The sequence below is a fragment of the Pseudopodoces humilis genome, chromosome 9, assembly GCF_049639895.1.
Source record: "Pseudopodoces humilis isolate 2021_Gansu_Grassland_sample_001 chromosome 9, ASM4963989v1, whole genome shotgun sequence".
In the NCBI taxonomy this organism is placed as follows: Eukaryota; Metazoa; Chordata; class Aves; order Passeriformes; family Paridae; genus Pseudopodoces; species Pseudopodoces humilis.
The window spans coordinates 12,021,403-12,039,322 of NC_142208.1; the positions used below are offsets into that span (position 1 = coordinate 12,021,403).

General features: G+C 40.6%; 1 protein-coding gene across 4 annotated transcripts in view; it reads right to left on the reverse strand.

The window, feature by feature from the left end:
• Window positions 1–17,920, reverse strand: part of LOC102108079 (uncharacterized) — a 32,849-nt gene that overhangs the window by 9,617 nt on the left and 5,312 nt on the right. For all 4 annotated transcript variants that reach the window (XM_005520819.3, XM_014250543.2, XM_014250542.2 and 1 more), the window contains 9 exons: window positions 14,569–14,911; window positions 10,322–10,438; window positions 9,142–9,383; window positions 5,026–5,191; window positions 4,455–4,551; window positions 3,483–3,558; window positions 2,648–2,773; window positions 1,368–1,535; window positions 998–1,055 (listed from right to left, as the gene is read on the reverse strand). In XM_005520819.3, coding sequence (XP_005520876.2) covers window positions 998–1,055; window positions 1,368–1,535; window positions 2,648–2,773; window positions 3,483–3,558; window positions 4,455–4,551; window positions 5,026–5,191; window positions 9,142–9,383; window positions 10,322–10,438; window positions 14,569–14,911 — 1,393 coding nt within the window. The remainder of the gene's footprint in view (window positions 1–997; window positions 1,056–1,367; window positions 1,536–2,647; window positions 2,774–3,482; window positions 3,559–4,454; window positions 4,552–5,025; window positions 5,192–9,141; window positions 9,384–10,321; window positions 10,439–14,568; window positions 14,912–17,920) is intronic.

A 17,920-nucleotide genomic window follows, 5' to 3' on the forward strand; every position in this document is an offset into this window, starting at 1 on the left:
CAGTGAAAAGCGTTTCCAGAGCTAAGTTAGTCACTCAGAGGGATTTATCCACCTCGTGCAGCGAGTGTCACGCCATCTCCAAGTCACCCAAAGCAGGGAGCTGGCCTATCATTATGGCACACTGCAGGACAGTGTGGGTTAAGTCCTAGATGCTTGAGAGTATTGATGATATCATGTACTATAGTGATCTTTAATCTCCCTCTTCTTTGTATCTGCAAGTGAAAATACTGAGCAGGCTTTTGCATCCAGGTGGGAAATTAAATTCAAAGGTCAAAATCAAAGAACTCTCTTACCCAGTAACATTTCTGCTCCCCAATTATGAGCCTGTTTAGCAAAGATCTCTAATTTGACTTCCACCTGAGGTTTCACAAACTAAGTCAGGTTGGAGCTGGACAGCGATAGAATGAAGTCAGTAGGACCACGCCTTTGCCAAACCAGTTGAAACAAGAGGTACACCATGAGACAAATGGTCCTTTTAAGAGACACCATTAGCTGGTAGCACCTCTTCACTATTTCTGCATCCAGTACACAACCAAGGAATAATGGCTCTCCTCTGTGCTCTTGGTGGATAAGAAACAAAACCGAGTTAAAAACAAGGATTCCTTAAGAGTAAGGGTGTTCTCTACATTGCTTTAAGGCAAACACATCAATTACAGCCAGCCTACACAGCTGGCTCTTCAAGTTCTGGATGGATGCTGCAGCTTGCTCACCTCCTCCAGCAGCCTGCCACACATGTCAGGAGGGGTCATAGCAGCAACTGTGCAATACAGCACCTGGGGTACTTCCCCAGGGTGTTGCAACAGCAGGTAAAACTGGTCCTGTGTTATTTATATGCCTGCTGAGTGTTTGGCAGGAAGCTGTGTTACACAGAGAGAACAATCTCTGACACTGCACACTCTGCTGGACTTCTTCAACACAGGCATAAAGAGACAAGGAAACAGAGCAAACCAGGGGAGGCCAGTACTATTGGAGAAACTGAAATTGCATCTCATCTTACCTTGACAGTGAAGAGCTCAGACGTCACAAATGTGCGTTCTTGTTTGATATCCAAAACTCTAGATCAAATAAGAGACAAATTACAGATCACAACAACTCCTTGTCATTGCAAAACAGTTTCTGTAAGTGTTTGGAGAGTAAATATCTTTCCTGCATTCTGAAGTAGGCACAATTCTATGCTACAAAGGTGTTTTCAGATTGGAACAAAAAAGAAGGAAATATAAGATTTTCTGCAATATAACAAGAAAAAAACCTTTGATTAATTAATTACTTACAGACTTGGCTTCAGAGATGTTTGGAAACATTTCCAAATCTTTAATAATCTTTGTGCTAGTCTGTGATTATATTTCCCAACTATTAGCCTGATTTACCTTGCTTCTTCCCGAGCCAAAATCTCCAGTAGCTTTGACATGTCTCCTGGGCAGTCGGAAATCACAAGGGAAAATCTGCACACTCTGTTATCCAGGGTCAGAGCACGAGCTATGCACTGTTGCAGCAAATGTAATTCCAGGTTTCCACTGCATATAACCACTGCCACTCTGAAAACAGAAAGATGGGAGTTTTGATTAGCACTTCCCTGTGTAAAGGAACCATAAATTGTAAACACTGTATCAATATCACCCTAAGGTCTGCTAGAACCTCCCCTCAGTAAGTGTTATATGTCAGAGGGTTCCTGCCTCTCAGTATCCATTATGAGCAGGTAGGGGAGACCTAGAGGTTGGCTGCATTGGTTGGACTGAACTGAGGTTTTCATTTCGCATTTCCTAGAGGTTTGAGTTTTGTTAGAGATAATTACCTGGAGAACTGTAGGTCTAGGTTTCAAGTTTCAAAGATTCGACATAATTCTCCCCTGGAAGTTCTAAGTTTCAGCCTGTTACTGATCAGACAATGTCTATGTTCAAGGCTTTCTGTAACCATTGATTAAATTCATCACAACCCTAAAAAATGAGTGCAGAAATGTTTGAAGTGCCAGAGCCACATGAATAGTCTATTAAAATCCCTCTCTGCAGAGTCAAACCTAACCTCTTTGAGACCAGACCTTTGCATTTTCCCTTTCATTTTAGCTGTACTGAAACGTGCTGCTGCTCTGTGTGTACTGTCAGCTTCTTCTGAAGAATTGCCTCTGCGGTATTTTAGTGTACAATGCTGTGCACTAGAAATTTTATTTTGTCTTGAGGGTGTGTATGTTTAAATACATTCTGGACTATGACCTGAGCCGAGGCTCAATCCATTTAAGTGCTGAGTCCTCAAGCTGAGAGGCAAGGCAGCACTTAGCCACACTAAGTTCAACACTAAGCACAAGGATAATCCCTTTGACAATGTGGACAGCTCTCAGGACTGGGTCACTGCAGCAGACAGCCTAACTCCTGTCCCACCACAGATGGGGCTGGGTTCCACAGGGGGAACGAGAGGAGACAACAGGCTGACAGATAAGGTTTATCAGGTCTCCAGGCTGGCATTTGTCTGGTTCAACACAATCTTACCACCTGTGACGGGTCTAGTCAGTCTGAAGGTTCTGGGACTGATGACCCCCTTGCCAGTTCAGGGGCAGGAACTGCCTTGTCACCCATAGAACAAGTAGGTTTTCACTGTTTCCTAGGACCAAGGTGCTCAGCCCCATGTTTTTGCCTCAGTTCAATAGCTGCTGTACCTTTTACCCTTCAACTCAGGCAGCTTCCCTGCCACCAGTGCTGCAAGTCCAATGGCCCCTTCTGCATCAACCGTGGCTCGCTCATACTCCAGCAGCCTCAGCATTGAAATGAGGATGTCCTCCTCCCTGAAAGCAAGAGACTTGGGTCAAAACAAATCAAATCCAAAGAGCTTCCAAGATCAGGAGATAATACATTTATGTGTAACTGGGTTCTTGCCATCCACCCACATTCATATGACCCCAAGGTGGTTTTACAGAATGCTGTGCTGCTGGGGGTGAATGCACATCTCAGACTCATTATTAACTGAAAGACAGGATGGCTTTTTTACTAGAAATATTACCTAAATCCTAGCAGTAAGTATATTTCACAAATGTGGCCTTTTTGTGAAGATTAGAAGAGGTTTGTCAAGAGCTGCCTTCAAGTGTTGTAGAACTCAAGGACAAGTTTCACACCCAGAGCATGACCAGATAGTGGTGGCAGGTGAAGTTTTGGCCAAAGGGTCCATTTGGACAACACTTTTAGTCATATCACTTAGTTTTAGGTAGTCCTGCAAGGACCTGGGAGTTGGACTTGATAATCCTTCATGGGTCTTTTCCAGTTTGAGATATTCTGTGGTTCTGTGATATGTGGGTGTGGGTTCAAAGTCTTCAGTGCCCGTCATGGAAGGAAAGGTACCCCATTCCCACACTCCCCCAGTCTCTGTGTGATGGCAACTCCTGCCAACCTGCTCTCCACTGCACATGCAGAACCACCATACCCTGCGAGCAGAGCACATTTTTCATATACAACAATGTCCATCCAGTATTATTTATTTCACTGTTTTGCTTCACCTACCTCACAGCAACAACTTTATCCACAAGCTTCCCAGTCAGCTGCAAAGAATTGCTGCCAAAGCAAACTCCACTCACATCTGCAGATTTCAAAAGACAAAAATATGAAGTTGGCTGCTTTAGACATATTGAACATTTTTTAGAGCCTTGGCTGGTTTGTGCCCTTAATGAGTGCAGCACACTGCTGTTACATGACCTTAAGTTGCTTGATTTTTTTTTTTCATGTGACAGAAATGTGTTTGGCAATGAAAGACCAAATCTTACAAGAAGGTTTTGCCATTTTGGACCGCTTCAAGAAACTTCTGATACTTCACTGGCATTGTTCCAGTGTGAGAGTGACCCTGCAGCCCAGTGCTTTTCACTTTCCAACGAGGCTTGAAGGAGAGGGGACCCAAGCACAGCACTGGGCTTATTAGCTCCAGCAGGACAGCTGAGTGCAGACACAGGCAGAGCTAACCAAGAGAAGTTAGAAGTTTCTTATAAAACTCCCATTTAATCCAAAACTTTCAGAGACTTGAACATCAGGAAAACAGGATGTTCTTAAATTGCTTAACAACAGAGGTTTTTTGAGTAAATTATATGGAAACAACTGTACCATTTATAAACACTTTTGTTCTGAGAACAGTTTTGTGTCTAAATATTTAAACACTGCATCATTTTCCTGCCTTTTCCCAAATTATTTTTTACACAAGAGCTTTCCCATTTACTTCACTTGTTTAGATGCTGGATGTGAGCACAATGTTCAGATAAATACTCTCATATTTCTAAGTATTCATGTGCACTGGAAATAATATTTTACCCCATCAGGGTGTGGGGAAAATGTGGCAGAAGTTGCTCTTACAGCTTGAACTAAATTCTGACTCTTCAGAGAACTCCCTTAAAATACGTTTGAACTGAAGTAACAAGAAAATAATGTATTTGGAGAAATCTGTTACAACCTATATTATACCTCCAAAAAAATTCTGCATTTTCTCACCTCCATAGAAGTGATGATTGTTGCAGGCCTGGTCATCAGTTGGGTGGCCAGCTTTTAAGGACTGCTGCAATACTGGGAAACTTTCAGATTCAACTCCCTGAGAGGAAGAGATATGCTGTCACTTTTTAATTGAACCCATTATAACAGAAGTTACCACCAAAGTAGATAGCAAAACCTAAAGAAAGTTCCCCTTCAAATTAACAATTAATTAATTAATTAATTGATTATTTCAAGTTGCAAAACAACCCTGCTACCACTAAACTTACTCTGTGGCTTACTTAGGACCAAATTTTTCCAGTAAAAATTGATTTCAAAACACAGAACTGGATTTTGTTTGCTTAGGAAAAGTCTTCCCACACTTTTCTCTTAAATCCAGCCAAACAGCCAAGGGACAGGAACTTACTTCCCTGGATCCTACAGGGTCCTCTCTGAGGCAAAGCCCATGGATCAGATGGCTCCTGTCCCCAGCACAAGCAGTCTCTGCAAGTGTCACTAGATACCAGTGTCTTTTGTAAACAGCTGTGGTAAAAGCCACCCAAACTCAATGCTTAACAGGTGAAAGGCGACTTACAATTACAGAAATATGTGGGTTGAGGTGTTTGAGTGCAGCAGCTGACCCTGCCAGCAAGCCACAGTGGCCTCCTGCAGGGAAAATCACTGCGTCCAGCTTTGGCACCTGCTCGTACATCTCCAGCCCCACGGTTCCCAGGCCTGACAGGTACACAGCACTGTCCTCCCTGCGGGAAGGAAGGACACACATCAGCAGAGGTCACAGCTGTCAGTCAGTAATAACTCAATCTACTGCTTTCAAGACATTGTTCAGCAGAAAAAGATAAATGTGAGAGTAAAGCAGCAGCCCAGGAGGAGGGGAGGAGGTGATGCAACAGGACGGTGCCATCAGGTGGAGCATAGCATGCTGCTGCCTACTGGGAGAAAACTTGTGCTGTAGACAAGCCCCTCAAAGAGTCTTCAAACTGAACAGCACTTAACTCCCATTGTTATCAGCTGTTTACAGAACTGACAGGGAGAAATCATGTTTCCATTGCCATTGCTTTCTTCAGCTTCATAAACTTTAAATGTTGCAGTCCAAACTACAAGCAAAGTCTCAAAAAGAAATCCCCTCTGTAGCTGTCAGTGGATTTAGAGTTCGTGATGAAAGGAATTTTTCATGAGATTTAAGCAGTGTGTTCAACCTCACAAATACCAAACAGATTGCTAGAGTTGTCTCTCCACAGTCCAGGGCCAATATCTGATACCTTTGCATAAAGTAAAGCATTTAGTCATGCCAAAATATTCACTGGTAAAATACTTTCAGGCAAATGTAGTATAAAGAATAGGGACAAGCAGCACCAAAAAACTCCACTATACAGTCACATGACTGACCTGGATCTATTTCTGAAAGCTGGTTTGCATTTTATTTACACGTTAGTAATGATGTAAATGTAGAACTACATATAAGAAAATAAGTACGAGCTCTCTGTACATTCTGCTTTTTCTGGCAAACAGAATTATAGATCCAATGACTGTGCTCGATTTGCTTAACTTTATTTACAAGGATGTTTGGGTACTAGAAAATTGTTTTTATTACTGTTAGACAGGCATAGAGGGAGTCAGCATAGGAGCACAGAATTCCTGCAAGAAGGAGACCAAGGCCCTTGAGAGGTTAACTCACATATGTACCAAGACACAGAAAATTCCTCAGGGCAAGGGCCCATATAACTACATAAGAAAGGATAGGATTAATGAACTTTCACTCCTGTAGCACAGCCAAAGACAAGAAATCATAGTGGAATGAGCAACTGAATCCTTGTATTTACTGTCTTTATCAAGACACTGAAGGAGTTCTCTCCTCCTTCTTGTATGTGACAAAATATATCACTGGCCTCCTGAAAAATTCTGGACACTTATTCCCAAATGAGATTAAGATCCGAGTTTGTGGAGCTATGCCTGCCATAGTTACATGGGTTACAAGGGGATCTGCAAAAATGAATGAAGGCTTGAGATGTGCAATGAAGGAATAAAGCCCCTCTAACAACTGAAAACTGTCCAAATGAGACTGCTCTGGACATGGAGAGCTGATAGCAATTTGAATCAATATTTCAGATCATCATGTTTTCCTTGCTAAAATCCAGTTGAAACATCAGTTCACAGATCAGCTGTCAGCTTTTATAATAAAATGGGTGATTTTCTTTGCACTGTGACTGATAACTTTTGCTTTTTGAAAGCAAGCATATCTCTGAGAATCATATGCCATTGAGGTAAAATGAAGGAACAATGCAGATAAATCTAAAGACTGTAGACTGAAACAAGCATTTTTGAGGCACAGCTAAAAATTTGGCTATTTACCTTCTGAAATGCTATCAGACTTTATTTTTCCAATGAAGTTTTGGTGTGGCAGCTAGAAGGTTCTGGTCCTATCTGTTCCAAGTAAAAGGTTCAGAGTCTGCTGGGCAGAGTAACAGACTAACCAGATCACGAATGATCAGGTTTGATCAGCATTTAGATACGGAGTTACACGAGAAAAAAGTGGGCCCTCAAGGAAGGAAGGTGTATAATTCAATCTGCAGCACTCTTTCCTCCTTGATTCACAAAAGAATCTTTCTCACATCCTCACAGAGGTACTGATTTAGTTATTGGAAATAGTCAATATTTATTATTGCATTTATAATGAGGTCCTGAGCCTCTATAGTCAGTAAAAATTTCACAGCACCTAGGCAGCAATTAGGCAGACTAAATGATTGAATTCCAATTTGAAAAATCACATTTCCTTCCTGGGATTTCCCAGGAAGTTGCCACTGAGTAAAAAGTGTCCTTCACCTATTTGAATTCTTGCATGGTCATTTTCATGACACAGTATTTTAATTGCACTCAAGCAATGGGAAGAGCTGATGATGACACACCCAGCTGCAGGGCATCGCCCATGCAGGTACAGCCAAACCCAGGCATGCAGTGTCTGCTTCAGGAAGGGCAGAATGAATTACTGGGTGAGGAGACCCAGAGACCAAATTGCTAGGGATTGTATGCAAGCTAGAATTAAAGTGAAATAAAATGACATTTCAGAAGTTCCATTCTAGTACTTGGGAGATCAGCTGGTATTTTACAAACAGCTTTGACAAAAAGTGACAAGAATGTGTGTCAGACCCACACTGGAGAACACTGGCTACCCATAAAGGCATACAATACACTGGGAAATCTCTCACCTAACAAAACATTTTTCAGATATCCCATTATGAAAAAAATCACAATTGAAGTGGGGGGGTTTCTTCCTTTTTTTTTTTTTCCCTCAATGAAAAATTGCATATGTGATGTTTTAATTAAACACAGTCACAGACCGAACAACTCTGTGTCTTGTAACCTGAAACCTGAAATAAATCAAAGTGCTTTAGTATTGTTAATGGTAGTGTGTACATTTAGAGTTCCTCAGTGTTGAATGTTGAAGTTCTACACAAGCATTATCCCTGGAGCTTCATGAACCTGTAGAATATCTACCTCATGTAACTTAAATCATTATTTAGGGAGGAGGGGAAGATTAAACATCAAATTGCAATAAAAATATTTTGTTCTTATGTGTGAATGTGATAGTTGATGCAAGCCAGCTGGAAGTTAACACAATCAATTGAAAAATGGCTGACAGAAATTTGGAAATCACAAAGTTATGGAAAACTGTGGTTTTCAAAGGAGTATAAAAGTGTTTAAAGTTCTTTGGGATTCAGGGCACCTCATTCCCTACCAGAAATCCCAGCCTGGGACAAGACTGTGCCCATGGTGGCAGACCAGGCACACGAGCCAGCTCTGCGTGTCACTGGCTGCTGGCAGAGCTGACAGCGGGGTTGAGCAGTTGTGTACTGCCTTCCCTACACACCAGCTGGGAAAGAAGTGAGGACTTCCTGCACAGAAATGGTAGAGTGACAATAACATTCCAGCCCAGGGCATCAGAGGGGCCACTGTTAATGACTCACCCCTCTGTGCTTTTGGAAATCTTTCCTGAAGAAAGGTAAAAAAAGAAAGGAGGGGGGGAATGCACAAGAGGCTACAGAGATCAAAGAGAACAGGGAAGAGGTATCAGTTCAAAGTGTTTTTGCCTGTCATATTTATGTTTTTGTTAGGTCTGCCTTGTCCAGTGATCTCAAACAGTGCAAATTTAGATTTATGCTCATCCTTAGCTACTTTAAATGTATGTGTGAAGTAGCCTCTTAATCATCTTTTTTTCAAGGCAATATCAGTTTTGTTCTTCACACCAGATAAGTGAAAATCTTAGAGCAGTTTTCTAACCTTCAACCATTCTTCAACATTCTCTTGCTCCACATTATCCCACTGAACCTTTGCATTGAACTTTTACCCACCTGTCTTCAAACAGAGAGACCAGAAATGAACACTAGCCTTAATGCATTCTGACAGAGTTCCTAAAGAATTAACCTACAGCCACTATCATATTAGGCCATAGAAATCCCTAACCACAGAGTTTGCCTAATCTAGGGGCAGAGAAGAGTGTTTCATTTTGGTCTCCATCCTCACCTGTTACAGAAAGACATGATTTGTGCCTGGAAACATATAAACTGTCCATGTTCCATGTAAGAGGAGAATTTTGATGAGCCGTGACAACATTTTAAAGAACCCAATTGTTTTTGCAGAGCTGAGTGTGCAAGCATCTAGCCAGATCTTTCTAATGAGCCTGCCTTTCACTTACTCTTCGAGGTAGAGGTAACCATTCTCCTGTGCCAGCCTCCTCGCGTGCACCTGGGAATCCTTCGCTGTGGTGCCGTAGGAGATGACCATGGCGCCGTACTCACGGCACATTTTCACCCTGGCCGGAGCCGTGCTGGTGGACACGATGACAAACACGGGAATATGGAGCTCTGAGGCATGGTAAGCAACAGCCATGGAAAAGTTACTGTCCGAAGCCACGATCACCCCCTTTCTTTGCTGCTCCTAAAAAACAGGGTTGCTTATTGCACATTATGCAGTGTCGTGTAGTTGTCCCATATGATCCTGGATCATTCTAGTGATCTGGCTTCCTTTTTTTCCCTTTACTAGATGGTTGAATTGTGATACTATGGTACAGTATATGCACGTTTGGTGTGATATCAGGATTTACACACAAAGTTAAAACAGCTTTTTTTTGAAAACAGCTAAAACAAGATCAATTCCTGTGCCTGCACTCCCCTGGGTTCAATTACTTGAATTTCAGTTTCATTGGAAAGAGGTAAAAAACTCCAACTGATCACAGAAGGGCTGATATCTGGTCCCTCAGAGCTGAAATCTCTGCTCTGCCTGTATGAAATTATTTCATTTCAGGCTTCCTTTTAACAGAAGATTTAATTTATATTATTACGAAACGCAGGAATGACCACTGCTCTGGGCTGCTGTCTCATGCCTCTTATAACATTTATTACTGCAGAGACTCCTGTGACAATGGCAACCTCCTATGACAAATGATAAACAAGCTATTCATGTAAGAAAATTGAAATTCATTACAAAATCAATTGGTGATCCAGATCCTTGTCATAGTCATTGTAATTCAATTTCATCATCACTCAAGAGTTTGGTGGTTTCAACATACCAGAACTACAATACACATAAAAACACTTGCACTATAATGCCACAGGAAAATGCTGATGTTTCTATTTTGCAAGCTTTTGTTTCAAACATTTTTAAGAATTTCACCAGCCAATCAGCCAGCTGTAAATAAAGTAGTATTTTATGTTCAGACCTATCTCCATTCACATGCTGTGTTCAGTACAATGATTCGAAAGACAAGAAACACTGTGATTCCATGGAGATTAGAGGTAAATTTATCTTCAACTCTGCTCCATTTTCATGAAGCAGAGCTTAACCACTTCTTTTTGAATGGTGACATTGTGCTGTACCTGAGGCAATGACATCAGAAGGTAAAGTACCCCTCGTTCCTTCACAGACCCTGTGTACTGGAGGAACTCCTTCTTCAGGTAGATGTCCATTCCATACTGCTTGGATAGCCTAGAATACTGCAGTAGATAAATAATATTATGTCAATATATCTACTATTAAGAAAAATCTTCCACACCCCAAGGCTGCCTGTTGAGGCATGAATTCTACTGCTATATATGAGCTCCAAAAAGTAAAATTCATCTTCTGTTTTTTTATAAATACAGTGTGTTGTTACCCACCAAGTCCTTCTGCTTTATGGAAGTGATTTTCTAACTCACAGCAGTGAAATATGGACCACATGTCATTAAGAACTCTGAAAATAGCACTTGCTCTGGATCTTCCTGTTCAAACACAGGCATTAAAATAAATATTTTCAATTATCTCAAAACCCATGCTTCCAGCACTTGGCAGAACTGGATATTGAATACCCAGAAAATAAGATCATCATCTAATAGATACAAAAGCCATCAGAAAACACCTCCTTGAGCCCCATTATGGCTCTGCTATGGTTTATGCCACTGATCCACTACTGAGTGTTGTCTATTTTGCATCCTAAGGCCAGTAGAACGTTAGTAAAGACATTTCTTACTCAAAGAAAGATGGAAATAATAAAAAACAATTTCCCAGGGCTGCAAGTGTAAGTAGCAGCTGTTTGGAAAAGCTTAGCATTTGGAATAGAAAGGATGCCTGAGCAGAGGGGAATTAGCAAGCACATTTCATGCTATGCAGTGTCCAATTGCATGATTTTAAAACATTTTTAATGGCTAATATTTGTTAAGTTTCATAATAAGACACTCCTAGCACACATCAACATATTAATTTCCTATTACCATATTCACTAAACCAAGAGTTTTACACAAGAAGACTTGTGAAACAGAGCTGCAGTAAGCCTGTGGGTGCCAGCTCCCCAGGCTTACTGCAGCTCTATTTCAGAATTGGCTCCATCTCCTCTATTGGCTGCCAAAGCAAATGAGGCCCTGGGGATTAAGGGGATCTAGTCCTCATTTAAGATAAGTCACAAAGTGAGACACATCCAAAAACAGCATGACAAAATATTTATCTCCAGCAATATCTGGCTGTGTCACACATACAATGAATAGTGTACACACTAACATGTACTGACATGCTTTTCAGACTGCAGGACTTTCCAAGTGAATTTATATAAACTAAATATATCTGTCACAGATACTTGCTGTAAAGTATACAGTTAAACTACATGTTTCAGGTGAACGTTTCAAGGCTTTTTAGTGGATTTCCAAGCATATGTTAAGTTCCTCACCCATAGGTGGGGCCAGATTCTCTATTTTGCTTCTGAAAATCCTGACATAAGAGCTTGCTGCTCCTTTGCAAATCTGGCAGCAGAAACTGAAACAATGGAAAGTGCTTAGCAGACTAATAGGATAATACTTTATATCCTAAACATCCTAATCTATGGAGAATGCCTATGCAAAATAGAACAAGAACACTCTAAAAGAAATGCTACTAGTTTTTCATATACCATACTTGTTTTTGTAGAGAATCTTGTATTCTAGAGTGAACAATCAGAAAAAAGATTTAAGGAGATGAATCCTGTGAATAATGAAGTTGCTAAGTCTCCTACATTTAAAACCATGTAATTAAATTACTCTTTACCACAGAGATGGTGTACTTCAGATTGATACTTTTCTTTGAATTTGATATTCAGGATTTTAATTCTTTAGGTTATCCTTTTTGTCTTCCTTTAACTGAGGATTTTTTCATATAGCCTAAATATAGCAATTACTTCTAACAAAGCAGGCATCAGTGCTATTTTCAGCTGAACTGACCTGATGTGTGACCTCCTAAGACTCATTGAACCAGCCTGTAAGATTTCCCTTTAGTCACTGTGATCTTACCTAGGGACTACAGATACCGTGTCTAAGGTACAGCACACAGCACAGCCTCCCTCTGGCATCCACAAAGGTGAAACAACACAGCCCTTACACAGCCCTCCATCAGTAGCCAAACCAGCTGTCCAGTTTGGTGTCAGCTCCTAGTTTTCTTATGCTCACTACCTCTTTGACATCTTTCACTCCTGGTGTCATATCTCAGCTCCAAGGCAAACTCCTGCCTAGGGAACCAGGATGCTCCATCTGTGGTTTTACCTGCAGATTAGGGATCACCCTGCAAAGTGTCTCTCCCTTCAATTAATTAAATGGATTATAGTCACACTCACTTTTTTAGTCTAAACAAATGTCACTGAAAGTGGCTCTCACCTCTCAGCAATGAGTTAAAATAAAGGCTTTCTGTGATTTTCTTGACAAAACTCTGCTTTTGAAGCAATGCATGAAATGCACTGATGGCTTCTGCAGGAACATTACTTTGAATAACAACAGTCATAGGCTATTTTCACACTAAAATACACAGGTTTTTATATGGATATATGTTTTCCACTATTCTGGTAATTTTAAAAGCATAGTTTATAAAAAAAAGACTAAAGAAAGTGAGACTGTTTAGCTTGAAACAGTAAATGCAGAAAGGGGATACAACTAGGTTGCATAAATCTGCCAGGGACATCCAGAAGAAAGGAGATATTTAAATTGAGGGGTGTCATAGTTTAACCTCAGCTGGCAACTAAACACCATCCTACCACTTGCTCCTTTCCCTGCTCCTGTGCTCTGGGGGAGATGAGAATTGGAAGAGTAAAAGTGAGAAATCTCATGGGTTGGGATAAGAACAGTTAGTAAGAATAAATAAAAAAATAATAACAACAACAACGTAATTAAAAGAAAAATAAGAGAGAGAGATAAACAAGACCCAAGGAAGACAGCTTATGCAATTGAAAACAATTGCTCACCACCAATCAGCTGATGACCAGCCAGGCCCTGAGCCACAGGCCCCCAGGCAACTTTCCCCCTAATATTTTTTGCTGAGCAAGGTGTCATATGGTATAGGATGTTCCTTTCACAATTCCAGCTGTGTCCCCTCCCAACTCCTTGTACATCCCCAGTCTTCTCACTGGTGGGATGGAGTGAGGAACAGAAAAGGCCTTGACTCTGTGTAAGAGCTGACCAGCAGTAACAAAAACATCTCTGCCTCATCAACAATATTTTCATCACAAATCCAAAACATAGCCCCATATCAGCTACTGTGAAGAAAATTAACTCTACCCTAAGCAAAACTTCCCTACATTCCAGCCAAATCTTTTTTGCCACCCTACAGCCCCAAACTGTCTTGTACCACGTCCTTTGACACAAGACACACTTCTTCAGTAATGTGCTACAAAAAGCACAGCTATCCTTTATTTTGGGAATGCTAGGCTAAAAAACCCACACTGGAAGTAGTTATGATGTCTCTGGATCATCAGGCATCATATGGGAACAAGAACAACTTCTGCACCTTGAAGACCCAACCACTTCACTCCAGGGACTGTTGGCCCCAAGCAGATTGCAAGGTTTTCACTCTGTTCATGCCAGAAAAACTATCCACAAGGATTCACTGAGAGCACAATTTGCTAGGAATTGCTATTTGGCAGAGACACTCCTTTCACCCACCGAAAGGAAAACAGATTACCAGAGAGCCGAGAGTAGACTGCTTGAAGAGCTCCCAACAGTAGAAACACACTATGAAAATGCATAGAAATACAGTACAGCTTGCCACTGTATTTCTCTTATGCTTTAGCAGACCTTGTGCATTGATGGGGCTATCTCAGTAATTTCTACGCCAATTGACATGTTTTTGTGTGTGTGTGTCTGTCCTAGCATCCTTATTTTGCTGAAGACATCTGTGGCAGAAATACCTGGTTACAGAACATATCCAGCCCTTCCTGGTTGGCCTGACTGAGAGGGAAAAGCTGTACCTTCAAACCCTCCAAATATGAGGGCTGGCTCCAAACCAGACCCTCCCACAAGAGTGTTCACCCAAACACTGGTAGTCTGTCACCTCCACCTCAGGTTCCTTAGAGCAGGAGTTTTTCACTGGGACCATAATACCACACTGCATTAAGTCTATGCCTAATGTGGTTTATCCTTTGTTTACAGGTCACTGTAATCTTTGAGGATTTAGGTTAGTGTAAACAGATAAGAAGAAAATTATTATTGACAGTTAAATACAATTAATATGAACGTGAGTCTTCTTACACAGAACTATCTGTGCAATTCACACAAACCTTTGCTTCTTTTCTGATCAACTTTCGTAAGGAAAAAGAAAAGAAACATTGAGAGAATGCAAAACCATAAATATTTCCTACCATGCAGGGGGTTTTCTGAACACCACACTGGATTTTGAAGGCTGCTGCACTAATGTCTTCAAATCGAATCAGCTTGTTACAGCTTGTCAGGCTGGTCCTACTGCTTGGCTGAGGGATGCAGGAAAGGGCATCCCTAAGTAACTCCTCATTTCGGCTCACTATCTTCATTTCCCAGGTCTTCACATCCCCATTGAGGTAATCCTCCTCACCAAAATCCTTCAGTCTCTCGGGGTTGATAGAGGGTGGCTTCTGCCTAATTAGGCCATTTCTTACAGGCACATCCTTACAGCAGTGAAGATCACAGATTTCTGGCATATCTTGTTTCTTTATTTTATTGTCATCCCTGAAAACAAAAGAAACTGGTTAAATGGCTTGGATGATTAAAGGCTTGATATTTAGCATTTTAGAAGGATGCACATCTCAGTTGCTCTTTGCAGGCCTCGAGCAGGCAGAGTGAGTTACTACTCTCATATTACCTACCTGTAGGTGCACTGAAAGATTCTGTAACCTTCCAGCTGTTAGAAAAGCCATAAGTAACCCAACATGTGGGCAAACTGTGAAACTGTCCTACCCAAGAAAATACAAAATGTATAATCTGTGTTGTCTGGACAGCCAGACCTTCCTTAGTACTCGGTATTCAACCAGCAACGATCCTGGTTCAGTGCTTCTAAAAATTTTGGAATAACTGGAATTGTATTTTCTGTATGCAATTCTATCTTTTTCAAAAAAGGCAAGTGGCTGCTGCAGACCACTCCCACAAACTATTAACAGCAGTAACAAATGCCACTACATTGTACACCAGAGGTCTGCTCTCTGCCCTTGCATACTTGCAGAGTGTACTCTTGACAGCCATCAACCGCCTCGTGATGGGAAGGAAATTGCTTTGATAAGGCATAACAATTATATCCTCCTACAAAGCTAAAGAATTAAGTCTTCTGATCTGTGGGTTAACATTTCATGGGTAAATACATGTGTAGATATGGCAGAAATGTGGTGGCACAAAAATTTCCATCCCCAAGAAACTTAGGAGACAGCACTGCTAGAAAAAATTGCTGAACTTGCTGCCTTCAACTGCCTGGCTCTATGGTCCATAGCATTCAGTTCACAAAGAATAATGTACTCTAGCGCAGGACTTTGCAGTCCTATTAATAGATAAATGCAAAACTTCTAGGAATTCTTGGAATTTGGAGAGTATTATGGGGAAAAGGAGCATTAAGCAGAAGACTAGTGATTGGGAAAAGAGCTGATACCACCCCTAGTTTGTGGCTATGATTAGACAGATGGAATAAGCTCCTCTACATGACTCACTATTAATCTATTTGGTAGAAATGGTTTTCTAAAAGCAAACATGTTAAATTACGTCAGACATTCCAGCATTATCTCCAACAAAAAATATTTACCTTTTTCCTAAAATAATTTGGGTCTAAGTTTTGCAGTTATTCATCAGCAGTGCTGGCTAAAGCACATTTTACAGCAGCAATCTGTAATATATCTGACCATAATATGCTTTGCAGCAATTTCCAAAAGAATTTAAAAATATTTAGAAAGATCTGTTTTTGAGCAGTTGCCCACTTTGGGCAGTATCATCCATTTCCTTAATGGTATCAATAATCTGTGCCAGTAGCTCTGGTTCCTATTACACTTCCAATTTTTCCACTGAGGAATTCACTTAACAATATGGGCAACATAAAATGTTTTATTATTAGAATTAAGTAATATACCAGTAGCATCATCAAACATTCTGTATATCTTCACAGGAGAAAATTTTTGTAGCAAGATGTTCTCTCTCCAAAATTAATGAGAACACTCATTTTCTAAGATAAATAAGGTTACATTTGTAACATTTTTATGTTGAAACTTGTAATGGAATGCATTTTCCCAATACTGTATCTTAAATTTGACAGAGCCTAACACCAGGCATTCTGCTTTCAAATTAAATAACTTATCAAGTAGCTCTGTTATATACTTTTCTGCATCTCTGCTCCATCAGGGTTAGGCAGCTGGAACACTTCATAAAGATGTTAAGCTTCCAGTGTTAGTTTGAGTGCACATTAGTCTGCTTAAGGCAAAGCTGAGACCCAGATCAGACTGCCTCCCTGTGAACTTGTCACAGCACAGACCCCACAAAAACAGCAGCAGCAGCATCCAAGAGGCCACAGCGCTGTTAGGGCTCATTCCACACCTCATCCTTCTGAAAAAATCTTTTCCATATCACAGACTCCCATAACCACTCCAAAAGGAAGAACTGATACATCTTATTTCCAAACACTCTGTCTAAAATGTTTAGCAAGCATTAGCAATAAATTATGTTTCTTACCCTGGAAATGGGTTAAAGGGGTCTATGTAGGGTAAAAAAAAATAGTCAGATCAAAACTTTGTGAATTTGTGGGTCAAATTTTTTATTCAACTGGCTTTGACATGAAATAACAATTCTCATTTTTCATTGCATCTGTTGCAATCAAAAAGCCTATACAAACACAGCCAAAGATGACCACCAGAAGTTTATTGATGAAGTAGGATTCTGTGAGAAATAAGAAGTGCATGGTAATGCCTCACCACACTAGTGCCATCAAATATTTTTATCTGCAATTAGAAAGACCAAAATGGTATATTAATTTTTTGCCCTAGTCCTAGGTTTTCCTTTTTTGGCAGAAAAAAAAGGAGGGAAGTAAATCAGATTCTCAGTCCTTGATGTGCAGTAGCACTTTGATGACCAGTGAATATCTGCTCAGGACTCCAATGGAGACAACACCTTGCGACCATTGGAAAAGAGGAACAGAAATCAAATAGCTGGAAAGTATGTATAGGTTTTCCAGGCTTGAGCTAGGTTTAGAGCACATCTGAATTATTACCGCCTCAATATTTAATATGAAAACTATCATACATTTGCATCTGAAAGGTCAGCAGCCTCTTCATCAAGGGATTATCATTCAATTGCATATATATGTATTTTATGTATTTATCTCAGAATACCTTTGATTCTTCTTCTACACCCATGTTTCATTTACTTTAGAAAATGACATTTTCCCATACTGAGCCCACGTGGATGTGCCACAGACCATCCTAGAGCTCTCCCAAGATAAACAGTGGGCTGAAGTTTGATAAAGTATCACAAATGGGCAAATAATGACCCTGTTGGATCAAAAGTATTTCTTGTCTCAAAAGCATTCCCCATGCCTGGCAGAGATCTATATGAATTTCTTCTACAGGAGCAGCCAAAGCAGGCAGCAAAGCATGCAAGTGCTCAAAAAAACCACAGCACATGATTTCTCAAGCACAGTAACAAAATATAGCCCCTACTCCAGCAATCATGTCCACCAGATGAAGATCTGAGCCATTATAAATACAAACC